The 14,049-nt window shown below is 39.5% G+C and overlaps 1 protein-coding gene across 1 annotated transcript; it reads right to left on the reverse strand.

Annotated features, from left to right (window-relative positions):
• Window positions 1–4,335: 4,335 nt before the first annotated feature.
• Window positions 4,336–13,353, reverse strand: LOC125890397 (uncharacterized). The gene is made up of 2 exons (XM_049579013.1): window positions 13,237–13,353; window positions 4,336–9,036 (listed from the first exon to the last, which is right to left on the reverse strand). The coding sequence occupies exon 2, from the start codon at window positions 9,027–9,029 to the stop codon at window positions 7,809–7,811; it is 1,221 nt and encodes a 406-aa protein (XP_049434970.1). The 5' UTR covers window positions 9,030–9,036; window positions 13,237–13,353; the 3' UTR covers window positions 4,336–7,808.
• Between the last annotated feature and the right edge of the window lie 696 nt (window positions 13,354–14,049).

Consider the following 14,049-nt stretch of genomic DNA (forward strand, 5'->3'; position numbering starts at 1 on the left):
TATATTCAGCGTCATACTTGGATTTGGTCATGTCTTTGAGCTAGTTTGCTGTCTCTGTCAAGTAGCTGTCTGTTTGTCAGTCACTTTACAGAAAGAAGCAGCACTTCCAAGTCCATTCACAATGGACCTACGATCCACTTGGGATCCTGGGAACCAGAGGATCACCAAGATCAGAGGCAGAGCTCTAGAAAGGAAACACTCTGCTGTTGGATGTTTACTGTCACAGGCTGAGTGACTGGGTGTGGCACCATCTGCCAGTAGTTAGTAACCAATACAAGAGATGCACAGCAATGCCATTAATTTAAGGATTACATCGATATAGGGTATGTTTAGAATTTACTGTACCTTGCCCTAGTTAAAAAAAATCAAGGTTGCATTTATTCCCAGTGTGTAGGATTTAGGAGGATATATTGGTAGAAATGGATTGTAAAGTAATTAGTATGTTTTCTTTGGTGTATAATCACCTGAAAGTAAGAATTCTGGTGTTTTTCTTACCTAAGAATGAGTTATTGATATCTACATAGGAAGCAGGTTCTCGGTTGTTGTGTTTTTTTGTTGTTTTTTTTACATGAAACTGCTTTATTCCATGTATTTACCAATTTCAATCACCATTTCAGTTTGTGTGTTTTGTAAAGCAAGAGACCTCTATAGGTATGTCAGCTATGTATGTACTGCACTTCTAAAGCGCTTTTCTAGTCTTGACCACTCAAAGTGCTTTTACACTGCATGTTACATTAACCCATCCACACACACTGGTGCCTGAGGCTACTATACAAGGTGCCACCTGCTACTCAGTAACCATTCACACACTCACACACCAATGGCACAGCCATTGGGAGCAATTTGTGGTTCAGAATCTTGCCCAGGGATCCAGCCTCCTGAATGTCTGTATCTTAAGTTATCAGAGGAAAAAAGGTGAGTACACATTAGCAGGTGTTGAACTAGTCATCCATCTCTGACAAGAGGCACAGTGTAGGAGAAACACTGATTTGTAATGTGAAACTGCTTCATTCAGTGATTTTACTGGAACAGACTGTCTACTCTTGAGAGGAGGAGACCTCTGCAGATAATTCAGCACCTGTTAAAAACCTTCTGAACAACGAAAACTGAAGGAATTCCAACCAGGAGAAGTTTCAGCTGGTTGGAATTTGCAATCCTCACTGCTAGATGCCATTAATTCCCTCTCAATCTTACACACTGCTCCTTTAATTAATCACTGGTTTAATGCACCTCCTGGCTGACAGCTGAGTGACCCAAATCAAACACACCTGCAATTATGTTGCAGCAGCTTTTGGGGGCGGCAGTTGCTCAGTCCATAGGGACTTGGGTTGGGAACTGGAGGGTCGTCTGTTCAAGTCCCCGTCCAGACCAAAATATGGAGCGTGGACTGGTGGCTGGAGAGGTGCCAGTTCACCTCTTGGGCACTGCCGAGGTGCCCTTGAGCAAGGCACCGAACACCCCAACCGCTCGGGGCGCCTCACCAAGGGCAGCCCCCTCACTCCGACATCTCTCCAATTTGTGCATGTATAGGTCCTGTTTGTGCATGTGTGTGTCTTTCGGACCTGTGTGTAATTGCCAAGCAAGAGTGAAAAGATTGAATTTCTCCTCAGGGGGATTAATAAAGTAAATAAACTTTAATTTAAACAGGTGCATTTTGGCTCTATGGGTGACTTTCACTGAGAAACTTTTACCTTCAGAGAGGAGTGTGAGGACTGTTTACTGTTTGTGACAGTTAATCACTGATGTGACTACAGAGCTTCATTCAGCTCAAACATTTGAGGAGTGCAGAGGCTGATTGAACTGGTTATACTGGGACAAAGAGGCTGAGTGGACTGGTTATATCATCACCAGCAGAGTAGTTGAACCTGGAGCGGACTGACGAGGCCGTCTCACAGAATGATGTTCAGACAGGTGAGTACAACAACACACTCACTGAACTCACTCTGCAGATAGGTCGACAAAGATTATGATCCAAATCAAACACACCTGTATGTAATCAGCAGGTGGTGTGTGAGTGCAGGAAACACACAATGCCTCCTCTTCTTGCTGTATGTGTACTTGTGGCTGCAGCTGAGTTTAGATTGTTCATACATCTCTGTGTTGGTGCTTCGGTGATGTTTTATTCTGCTGTTCTACAAGAAGAGCCAGGTTAATTAATTTCCATAGCTTGTTAATTATTGTTGCACCAGCTGTGGTGTTGAGTTATTTATTGTTGTTTATTTTGTCTGAGTTAATTCAAGTGAGGTTTTCTACCGGTTAGGTTGTTGTTGTTTAATTAATAGTCAGCTGTATGCACAAAGGGCCCTCTGTAGAGCTTGGTGGTGTGATGCTCTTGTTTATTTTGCAGTCAATGGGTGATCTTTACTTTACAGTAGAATCATAATCATGATACAAATACATAGCCTATTGTCATTGTAATGCAGTATGGTTTACTCAGAGTACATTTTATTTGACTTCTTTTTTGCTTTTATCCAAATACATTTTTATAGAAGTACTTTACCGTTGAGTAACAGGTATTTAAAGTAATAGTACTTTTACTTGAGTATATTTTTTGTACCCTACCATCCCTGTCTAAAAGACACAACTGAAAACAATATGAACCCCTCTTAGAGCAGCAACATGCAGCAGAACAACTTAACTCCCCACTTTGTGTTATAAAATCTACCACCTCCATTAAGCCTGTTATTTAATCAACATATGGAAACCCTGAGTGTCTGCAGTGCTGCATGACTCAGCCTGTCAGCTGACATTTAACAGCCTGTGGTAGAGCTTCTTGTCTCAGCCTCATGAGATCACAGCCGATCAGATCACACCACAGCTCAGGTTCGCTTTCCTCTCAGCTCTGGTTCCCAATCCGGGGGTCCAGACCCTCGTGAGTGGTCATCAAAGCTCCATGAGGGGTCATGAGGCCTTTTTGAATTTACAGGTTGTAAGATTTATTTAAAAAAAAAAAAAAAAAAATAACAGTAAAAACTTTTTCAGAAATGTTCGGATGGCTGGTTGCCCCATCCATGTCTGCAGCAATATTTGGAGTGACCCCTCTATATGCTAATTTAGAGCCCAAACGAACATTGTCTCTTTCTGTTCTGGCTCATCCTGTGTAAATGGAAGGACCCTTCACCTCCAACATATGGACACTGGATTAAGGACAATATGTATTATTTACAATTGGAGAAAATCCGATCAACAGCACGTTTCTTTGCCACCTGGCAACCTTTTTTTTTTACTTTTGTAGCAAATATGGAGGCTGAAAAATCGTAGTGAAACATGTTATACTCCCCCACTTATGTCGCACAAGTTAATAGATTTGTCGTCCTTTATTTGTAATTGTTTTATTATTTTTTTTTATTTCTTTTTTTTCTGTTTTCCCCATTTATTTAATCTTTTGGATTTCCTTTCGCTTGTCTGGCTTTCTCGGTTTGTTCCTTGGTAGGTGGCTATTTTAAATTTTACATTATTATTAAAGATATAAATTTTTTAAAAATCTCACAGGATGAGGGAACTATATTCACAGAACCTTCACGCTCTGCTTAACAACCTCGTCCTGTGTTAGAAATATAGGCAGCTAAAACAACCAAAGAGCTAATAAAACAATGGAACACTTAATAAATACATAACCCAGTCAGAGAATCGCACAAAAAGTTCCTAAACTCATCTCTGGTGCAACATTTATAGGAAATAACCTGCTTAAAAACTCATACATGACTAATTTTATGCAAACTTCCTGCAGTGAGTACATTCACTATTTGGGTTATATCGGTTGTTCTTTACTGTTATTGTCACACATTGAATCTAATATTAAATATAAACTAATAAAACAGCTACAGTAGTAACTATCCTAAAACTGTTGTAACACCCACCAGTGGGTTTTTTTCTTGGGGCCTTTCAATAATACAGCTTCTTCACAAGCTCAGACCTGAAACACAGGAAGAGTTGACACAGCCCTTGTGTAGTTCTTCTTATATGAGATGCTGGTACAACAAACTTGATATTTTGACTCTGTTTGATTCTCTGTGTGACTCTGTTGGACTGTTAGTTTCTAGTTAACCCAATGTTTCTGAAAGTCAGAATTTCTATATAGGTGCTACATTTTGTAAAATTCTTGTGGTTTCCCTTTAACGCTGTAATAGGCTTTATCACACATTGAATAATTTGAGCTCAGAGAAGTCATGTTATGTCATCAATTTGATCTTCATTAAACCTTTCGTATAACTCAGTAACTCAACAACTAAATTTTTAACCACAATGTCACCAAAACTCCTTCACACAACTCTGAAGTCTCTGACGTCATAAAATAAAATATCCACAAATGCACGAGTGAAGTTTATGAGTTTACTTAACAAGACAAGGTGTGAGTTAACACTCAGTGTACAGCAGCATAATAAGGGTTAATCCTTCACAGTAAAATGCATACATGTCTTTAACAGCGGTGCATGTGTATTGTCAGATACATTCAAAGCCAGACACAGGGTAACATGAGATACATGTAACGACACATTAAAGGTACAATGTGGGGTGTATAATCAGACTGTTGGACAAGCAATAAACAGTGTTTGCTGTAACTGTTGTTCAGTGATACCACTGAAATCGCCTGTTTAGTGGTCATGACGTCACTCTGCAGTGGTGGAATAGCACTAAGTATATTTAATGGAGTACAAATCTGAGGTACCTGTACTTGAGTATTTCTATTTCATGCTACTTTATACTTCTAGGTCACTACATCTCAGAGGCACTACATTTGTCTGACAGTCTTAAGTTACATTCATATTATAGTTTTTCATACCCTACCTGTCCAGAGAAAACCCTCTTCATTATATAAAGCAGTAAAATATTGACAGGGACCATTTTTCTGCACGATGCACTTTTACTTTTGATACTTTAAGTACATTTGTTGATAACGCTTTAATACTTTTACTAAAGTGAAGTTCTGAATGCAGGACTTGTACTTGTAGTGGAGTATTTTCAGGTACTGATACTTTTATTTAACAGAATACTTCACCCACAAAACGTTGTGTTCCCTTGAATTTAAACTTTATTTTTATTGCAGTGTATTCCCAATGAATATATCCCATTGCTTTGCTCCTCAGTAGAGGCTTTTCAGGCAGTCTGGGACCCCTACTTAAAGTACATTGGACCTACACTGTCATCTTCTATATTACAGGGGTTTCCTAAATCGGCTTAGCCAGTCTCTGTACACTTCCTGTATATTAGTCAATACCAATTAGGTTGGTAGGAGCCACACAACAGTACAGAACAGGGTTTTTTAACTAACCAGTCAATAGGTTACATCCCTTTGTGTATAGAGTCCATTTTTTCCAATATTTTACATCGAGTCGCAGTCTTAAAGAAAATATGATTTTCTCCACACATTGAATTTCACTAATAACTGCAATCCATCATTCTTTGAAGGAAGGTTCACCTGTAGCCACCTCCGAGTGATGGCTTTCCTGCTTGCAGCCAAAAGAACTTTGTAAAATTGTTTGTCCTGGGTCATGAGATTGTCCTGGGTTCTACCCAAGTACAGTATGACACTACCTTGAATTTGTAAGGAAAAACTTTTTTTTTTTTCTCATATGCCTCAATGGAAAACAGCAAAATGATTAATTTATTGATTGACTGACTGGGGACCACATTTATCAACAGCCAAGCTTTATCAAAACATCCATTTACAAACTCTCAGACAACTTGTGCAGTATAATCCAAGTCTCATTTATCCAGTCGTACACTCAGTATTTCCCAAACACATGCATTTATAATAAAAACTTCAGTATTGGCTTTGAAGAGAACATAGATGAGTTTTACTTCGGATTCAGTTTAGTTTTCAAATTAAACTGAATTTTTATGATTTTCCTAATTTTTTTTTGATTTTCCTAAAATATTCCTAAAATTTTTAGGAATTTTTATTTCTATTTAATCTAATTTGAATTAATTTAATTTAATTTAATTCATTATTTTATTTTTCTTTTCTTTTTTTTTTTGCAAAAATGCACGTTTCAAAAGTTGCTGTTCTTTCATGGAGGTGTGTGAGAAAAACAAAGTTTGCTTTATGAATTCAAGGGCATAAGACATGACTAATTAATATTCAAATAGTAATTTTGTGGGTGAAGCATTCCTGTAAGTAATCTGATTACTTCTTCTACCACTGGCAATAGATGCACACAGTGACAAATGGAGAAATCAAGAGCAACAAAGTGTTACTGATAAAGTTTATCCTTTAAAGACAAAGCTGAAGCTGAAGAGAGGATTTTAAGTCAACGCAAAGCTGGCATTGTTTTTGTTTAACTAGTACGTCACAGCCCACAACAGCTTATTTAGATATACTGTAGGTAGTTACTAATGACCCTGCAAGTTCTCATAATAACTGGGTCTCGAATAATGAGCATGTCTAATGAATTATGAGCTAGGAATTGAAGAACTGTTTGTTTGCAATTAAAACTCCAGAGAGTACCTTTTTTAAGTAGTCACCTTCTATGATTAAAAAAATTATGATATAAACCTTATGTACTGCACTTTACATATGTTCATATGCAGGCTTAACAACCATAAACTCAACTGATGAAAAACATTCAGTAGAGGTGAATTAGTACATTAGAGGGTCTTTACACTTTAAGAGCACTTTGCAATCACAAGCTACGGAGGAGGGAGGCGTAACAGAAGGACAGAAGGAGGCAAGTGTATTAAAAAAAATATCTAAAATATACACACACTGCACAGGGAGAGGTCAGTACACGTGGTAAAAGGTTAAGACAACATTCATAAATATTCAGGAAAAGCGCACTTTGTTTTGCATCAGTGTCAAAGTCAGTAATTTAAGGGGTGTTACGAAAACAGCATGCATACTATTGTCTGTTTGTGAAGAGAGTCTGTTTATCCAAATACAGTAAGCACCAACACATAAAAATATCAGTCTTTTTGGTTTAAGTTTCTGTATTTCAATGGACTTTATACACTAAAAGTCTATTTATGTTTTAAGCTATGAAGAAATGAGTAAATATGGTCCTTTAAAAACACTGTCATGCTTATAATGTAAAACTTCTGTCTGAAGCACAGATGTTTATAATAGTTGACTAATAGAATATTAGTTAAAATCCAGTATTAGTTGATAGTTTTAGATCACTATTCACTGTTTTCCAACTCTTTGAACTGTCCTTGTATCAGGCAGTCCTCCATCATTAATGTTCCTGGAGCTAATATGATCATATCACACTTAAATGCACATGTCCATTAGTGCAAAGCACTTACACATGGCAGAGTCTACTCCATCAGCCCTGTCGGATGCTTTTTCCTCTGAGTAAAAACAACATAAAAAAAACAAGTTTCCTTAAATAAAAAAAAATCTGTGTGGCTAGAGAGTGTACACTGTGGGGGCTTTGATCACTTGTACACAGACATTATTCTACAGTCGAACAATAAAACGTTTTTGTGTCTCTGACAGCATGTTCAATTAAATCTAAATGGACATTAATGGGCCAATTCCTTCAACATCAAAAGCTCGGAGTATAAGAGTACCGTTAATGGACTCTTTCAGAGGAGGAAACCAGAAGTGCACTTTGTTGCATTCACTGTCTCTCTAGTCTAACCCTTTCCCTAACTTTACTTGAATACATAGTGCAAAGATATAATCCAGTGTGGTCCCAGTCAAGCATGTACATGACGCCTAATTACTAAGAAAAAATGGAAAGTAGAAATCCACACACAATAAAAAGAGTCATAAAAAGGTAAGAGGTTCCTCTCTACCTAATCATTTTCCACCCTTTTACTTAATTCCTTTAACACATTCTCCGTCACTTTCAGTGTTAATGAAGGCCTCAGTGCAGCAGCATGAACATGTTGCTATTCAGTAGCATCAGTGTGGTACTGGTGACCAGTGCTAAAAGCCCTCGCACACCCATCTCCAGTCCTTGCACTCCACTGCCCACTCTCTTCAAGTACTTCTCAGAGTACACCATGTACATCTCTACACATTTCCTGGCCTTCATCTGCTCAATCAGTGCTGGATAGCCGATCTCGACAATGCTGACTATGTCACTGTCTTCAGCACTGCTGACAGCCTGTGAGGCTGGAGGCACAGGAATGGCTACAGGCGGATTTAGATGGCGGGGAGCTGAAGGTGCAGAGGTCGAGGAGTTATCTGCTGCAGTGCTGTTGGTCTCTGTCGTGCTGCTGTCTGTGCCAGTGTCTGGAGCTGAGGTGTGAACGGTAGTTTTAGGTGTGGTAGCGACGGCTGTTTTTTTCTTTGCCACAGGCAGAAGGTCCGTTTTTTTCATGCAGGAGTCCATGTAGCTATCATAGGTTTGATCGGGTTTGCTGTATGTATAGTCTCTGCTGTAGTCATTGGCATCAGTAGACTTAGTACCATATGTCCTGTACATATAGTGGTTGTAGTGTTGCTCCTCCTGGCGGTTGTGGAAGTGGAAGGGAGGACGTTGGAACCTTCCTAGCCCGTAGCCCATGGCCATCCCGGCCACAGCCCCTCCAGCTGCTGCCTGTGCCGCACTGTTTCCAAACCCTCTGGATTTATCAGAGGGATATATAGACATTCCCTGAACTGATCGGGAAAAGGGAGAGCCACCCATAGAGCCATAGCCCCCATATCCAAAGCTGCCAGCATAGTGAGGACTCAGGACTTTGTTGTTTGGGTTGTGGTTTATGTATCCACCTCCATAACCTGCTCCATATTGGTAACCTCCACTCCGTGCTGGGTAACCTCCAGCTTGATAGCCCCCAGCTGGGTATCCTGACTGCCGGGGGTAACCTCCTTTGACAGGATAACCCCCTGGTCTGCCTGGGTGCTGAGGGTGGCGTCCCTGATTGGGTTGTCTGGGGTGTCCACCCTGAGAGCTGGAGCCCTGATTATTTCTGCTGCCTGTATTACTGTTGGTGTTGCTTCGGCTGGGTGTGGAGGTCTTCTTTGAGCCGTAGGACGATCTCCCAAAGCTACCTCCTCCTCCTCCTCTCTTGGCCAGTGAAAAATGAGTATGAAACAAAATAAGTGACAGACACAGCACAGGTAATGAATTCAGTTTCATCTTCACCCTGTAGGGAGGGTCAGGGAGAGACAATAAAAAATTAAGGTGGTGAGGAAAATATGAGATAAAATACATGGATATTATCAATTTATCCTAAAACAGTCTTGTCTTTACACATGCTGCACGTCTCAGCTTTGGGAGCACTGGTATAAGTGCCTTTTAAAAATAGGTCACTAGACTTTTTTTTAATTTTTTTTTTTTTATTGTGTTTGTTAATCTTTTGTATTGTGTGTGTGTTTTTATGGACCCTGGGTCTGGAATAAAGTATATCTATCTATCTATCTATCTTGTTAAGTGATGGCTGTCTGTCTGAAAGCAGTGACATCCTTGAGTTGAACCTTACTGCAACCTTGGCTACTGTTTAAACCATGTCTTATCTTAACTTATTCGACAAACTCAAGCTAGTGGAAGCAATACAGCATTTAGTCACCTAATTTTAGTGACAGCCTGAACGTGATTTTGCACGACCTGATTCACCGCATGGTTTTAACACAGAGCTTTCAGTCCAAAATAGGTTTCCAGCTTGGCTTGAAATACCACAGAACACTGCGATCTTAATGTTACTGCAGGTGACTAAATGGTGATTTCAGTGCCTAAAATATTGGGATTTTCTTTCTCATAATTAAGGCTTAGTATCCCATATTAATAAGATAATCTAATAATCACAAACCTGTATCCATAACCACAAAGATTTGTGATTTTATGATACAGGCTGCCATGAAATATATAAATCTGACTAGTGTCTAGAGGTTTTGCTGTATTGTTTATACCAGTGGTCCAGATTTCTCCTTCGTCATTATTTAAAGGTCCACGCAGATTGATAAATTCAGCATCATACTTGCCTTTGGCCATGTCGTTGAGCCAAAGGCTCTGTTAAGTAGCCGTTTGTTAGTCGATTCTGAATGGACCGCAGGTGACTCACAAACGTGTCAAGTTTGTAAAAAACACACTTTATTTTATTTATTTTTACAGTACAGTGAATAGACGAGTGACTACTGGATATCTACTTGACAGAGACTTCAAACTGCCTCAATGACACAGGCAAACGCAAGTATGACGCTGAATGTATAGTCATGTTATATGACTAACATCAGTGTCTTAGAGTATTTTGTATCTAAAATGAGTGTTTTTATCATTGCCTGAAATCATGATAAAAGTTACATAAATTAGATACATCAAATTATGGTAGCACTTTGGATAGTCTGACATTAACATTTCAATAGCTCATTACTTGAGATTCAACAGTTCAACTGTTTGGCTTTGTCTGTAGATGTTTAATAGATTACCTGTAGACTTTGTGACTATTTGTGAGCATACTTACATCTTCCCAGATTCATTGGGTTTGATAATTTGAGATGTGTCGGATTTAGTGCCATCTAGTGGTGAGGATGCAAACTGCAACCAGTTAAAACTCCCATGCGCCAAGTTTGAGCTCCCAGTTCGAATTCCTTCAGAGTTTTTTGCTTAGTAGGTTTTTACCAGGAGCCAAATTGTTTGTAGACATTTCCTCCTCCAAAACAAACAGACCAGGGGTCTCATTTATAAAACAGTGCGTAGGACCCATGCTAAAGAATGTACGTACAGACAAAAGCCAAAATGGTGTGTGCCAAAAAATATTTCACAATTTCTACAACCACCTCACCATCTGCATCACCAATTTCCCATCTTCAAATTGTTTGTAAGCATGGGTCAAAGTTTCTCCCATCAAGTCTGTTTCTATAGATCACAAATTTTACGTGGGAAGTGGCGTACACCTCTTTCGGGCCTTGTTTTGTGCATACCCAGTGTTTATAAATGAGGTTAATAGGTTGAGTGAACTGAGAATATGCAGGTTTGTTCATGAATTGTCACATTTATTCTACAGATAGGCTAACATGTTTAACATCTATAGAATAAAGCAAAACAGCTGAATTGTTGAATCTCAAATAATAAGCTGTTCAGATGTTATGAAAACTATCTACTTGTAGGCGGACCATCCAGATAAAGAGTTTCCATAGCAACAATTTTATTGTCGATTACTCAGCTGATTTTTTTTTCCATTACTCATTACTGTTAATAACATTAACATTGAGTCCATGAATGGCTCCTTTGTTGTTTGTGGTTGCTGTCAGCCGGTGGCAAGTAACAGACAGCTGTTTCCAAAAATGGGGTGGGGTGGGGGGGGGGGCTTAATTTTTTTTAAGCACCATTGAGGGACTTTTTTTTAAGTTTTATCATAGGGGAGGACATACTGCTTTAAATGGTTGCGTTTTGTATTTATTTTACACCTGATTTTTTTAATAAGATGCAGAATAAAGTGTCCCAGCTGACATTGGGCGAGAGGCGGGGTACACTCTAGACAGGTCGCCAGACTATCACAGGGCTGACACATAGAGACAGACAACCATTCACACTCACATTTCTGGGCAACATCAATAAACCTGCATGTCTGCACATAAATAAACCCCTCACAACAGAGTTCCAACCAGGAACCGTCTTGCTTTGAGGCGACAGTGCTAACCACTGCACCACCATGCCACATATCATATTCAGTTTCTGCCAATATATCCCCCTAAATCCTCACAATTGACCTTTAAATGGGCAGCGCCCGTGACTCCTGACAAACTCGATCAGAACATGGCTCAGTCCAGAGACCTAGATGGCCTCTCGAAGTCTGTTGTTGTCTCCATCCGTAACTGCTCATCCTGTTTGAGGTTGTGGGGGGGGGCTGGAGCCTGTCCCAGCTGACATTGGGCGGGAGGCGGGGCACACCCTGGACAGGTCGCCAGACTATTAGACAGACAATCATTCACATCTACAGGCAATTTAGAGTCAAGCTGGAGCACCCAGAGAAAACCCACGCTGACATGGAAAGAACATGCAAACTCCGCACAGAGGGGCTCTCCCACTCTGGGTTCAAACCAGGAAGGCAACAGTGCTAACCAACCCACCACCAAACCCTTTAAAAACAAGAACAAGTTGGAAAAAAAGTGGTCAAGTTGTGCTGTAAGATCACTGGTGTTACTTTTAATAACCTACAGCATCTGTATTAAGAGAGGGTCACCTCTAACGCTCGGTCTATTGTCTCAGACTCTCACCATCCCCTCTATGTTCAGTTTCAGATGTTTCCATCAGGGTAGAGGTTTTGCCTCCCTAAGTGTTACAGATTGTCCTTTGTCCTGTCTGCTATCGCTTATCGTAACCAGCAGTGACCACTAAATGTCCATGATTTACCCCTCACAGTGTGTGGAACTGGATTCTGTGTGTTATGTATTGAACTGTCTGTTTTGTTTTACTTATGATTACTGTCTGTATCTGTAATTGCCCCTCAGGGACACAAAAGTTTTACCTTACCTTACCTAAAACAGTTTGTACTAACTAACTAGTATGCACGACAAAAGAGTGAAAAACCAAGGTTTTTCTCAATTTCAGGATTTAAATGTCAAGCATCAAAGGATATACTTTTACAATCTCACAACTAATTTATGGTGGAGGGAGGGCCATGTATTTCCCCCAAGGAAAATCAATCAGGGAGGCTTACAAATGTAGCTTAGGAGTGGGTCAAAAAGAAAAAGAAAAGACAAGGTCACATCCCAGCCACTTCCCTCCTCTGATAAGTAAAGAACAGTCCCTTATTATGAGATCCTCATCTCCTCTTTCTGATAAGGATTCCTATTATGGGAAGTCATAATTATAAAAAAAATGCAATAATTAATCAATCTGTTTGCTAGTTAACATTAATTTGTCCAGTTTTACCTTTAAATTCAGACTTTTGTTAACTAAAAAATGACTCGTGTCTGTGTCTGAAGGGAACCCGCTCAGTACATCAGTAGAAAACAGGTGTGGCAGTGTTAGGACACAACAACAGGACCTCGAGGTTTCAGGATGGAGACGACAATGAACATTATGTTCCGGTACACGTCAACAACAAAGTTCCCAACAAAGCAAACTGGGATTATTTATGAACACAGACCATACTACTGACCTTGTGTTGACTTAGTTTAATATGACCTGCCCGCTGCCACCGCCCTTTATTTCGTTAAAAGATGGCGTCAGGTAGCCTACATGTGGAGTTTAATTAAGATAACCTACATGCTATAATAAAGCTAGCTCTGAGCTGTGGTTTTTATTAGAGGCAGAGATGGTCGCGTGAGGTAAAAACATTTTATTTCCTACCAGCATTAAAATACAGAGGGTGCGCTTACTTTAACTAAAGGACAGGTCTTACCTTGTGTTGCCTGTTTGGACGCTGTTTCTCGTGTTATTCTAACTTGAGTGTCCCGGGTTGTGTTTGAGGCTGGGATATTATGGATGAATGTGTTTCTACCGTCTCTAGTTTGGAGACTGGATCGTTTCAAATGACGTAAGGCGGCACGAGGGATGCGGGTCGCCTAGAAACAGAGGGCAGGGGCGGGGTCTCACTTGACTCATTTCCCAGCATCTTCAATCTGATGTGGACTTCATACGGAAAATCACTGCACGTAAATGAAACGCATTTAGTTTAATGGAAAATATCACAGGTGGAAAAAAGGAACATTTGCATAAGTACTGCACTTAATTGCAATTATGAAGTACTTTTATACAACAGATTTCAGAGGGATATTCTTTTACCTCCACTACCTTGAACTAAACTAAATACTTTGTAGATAAAACAAACAAAACACATTAACCTTTTTAAAATATGATGCAAAGCAGTAGAAAATTCAGATTACACATTTAACTGCTGCTTACATGTTAATGTACAGTGTAATAACGAGCTGATATCTAAAGGGGACATTCTGTACATTGTGTACTTGAGGTAAGTTAGTGCTGATAATGCCTCTGTTAACTTGTAATGAGCCTTTTTATTTATTGTGGTGTTGTGGAAGAGCTACTTTTATTTAAATTAAGTATCTAAATACTTCTTCCACACTAAAAGGCACTAATATCTGAGTATACAGTGACTAAATCATACATGTCATATTTGTCTGCCTAAGTTTAAAGTACAAGACAGGTAGTGTGGGGTATTTTATCTATTGACACATTTGACATTTATTTTTTA

Source organism: Epinephelus fuscoguttatus, linkage group LG6, assembly GCF_011397635.1.
Source record: "Epinephelus fuscoguttatus linkage group LG6, E.fuscoguttatus.final_Chr_v1".
Taxonomy (NCBI): Eukaryota; Metazoa; Chordata; class Actinopteri; order Perciformes; family Serranidae; genus Epinephelus; species Epinephelus fuscoguttatus.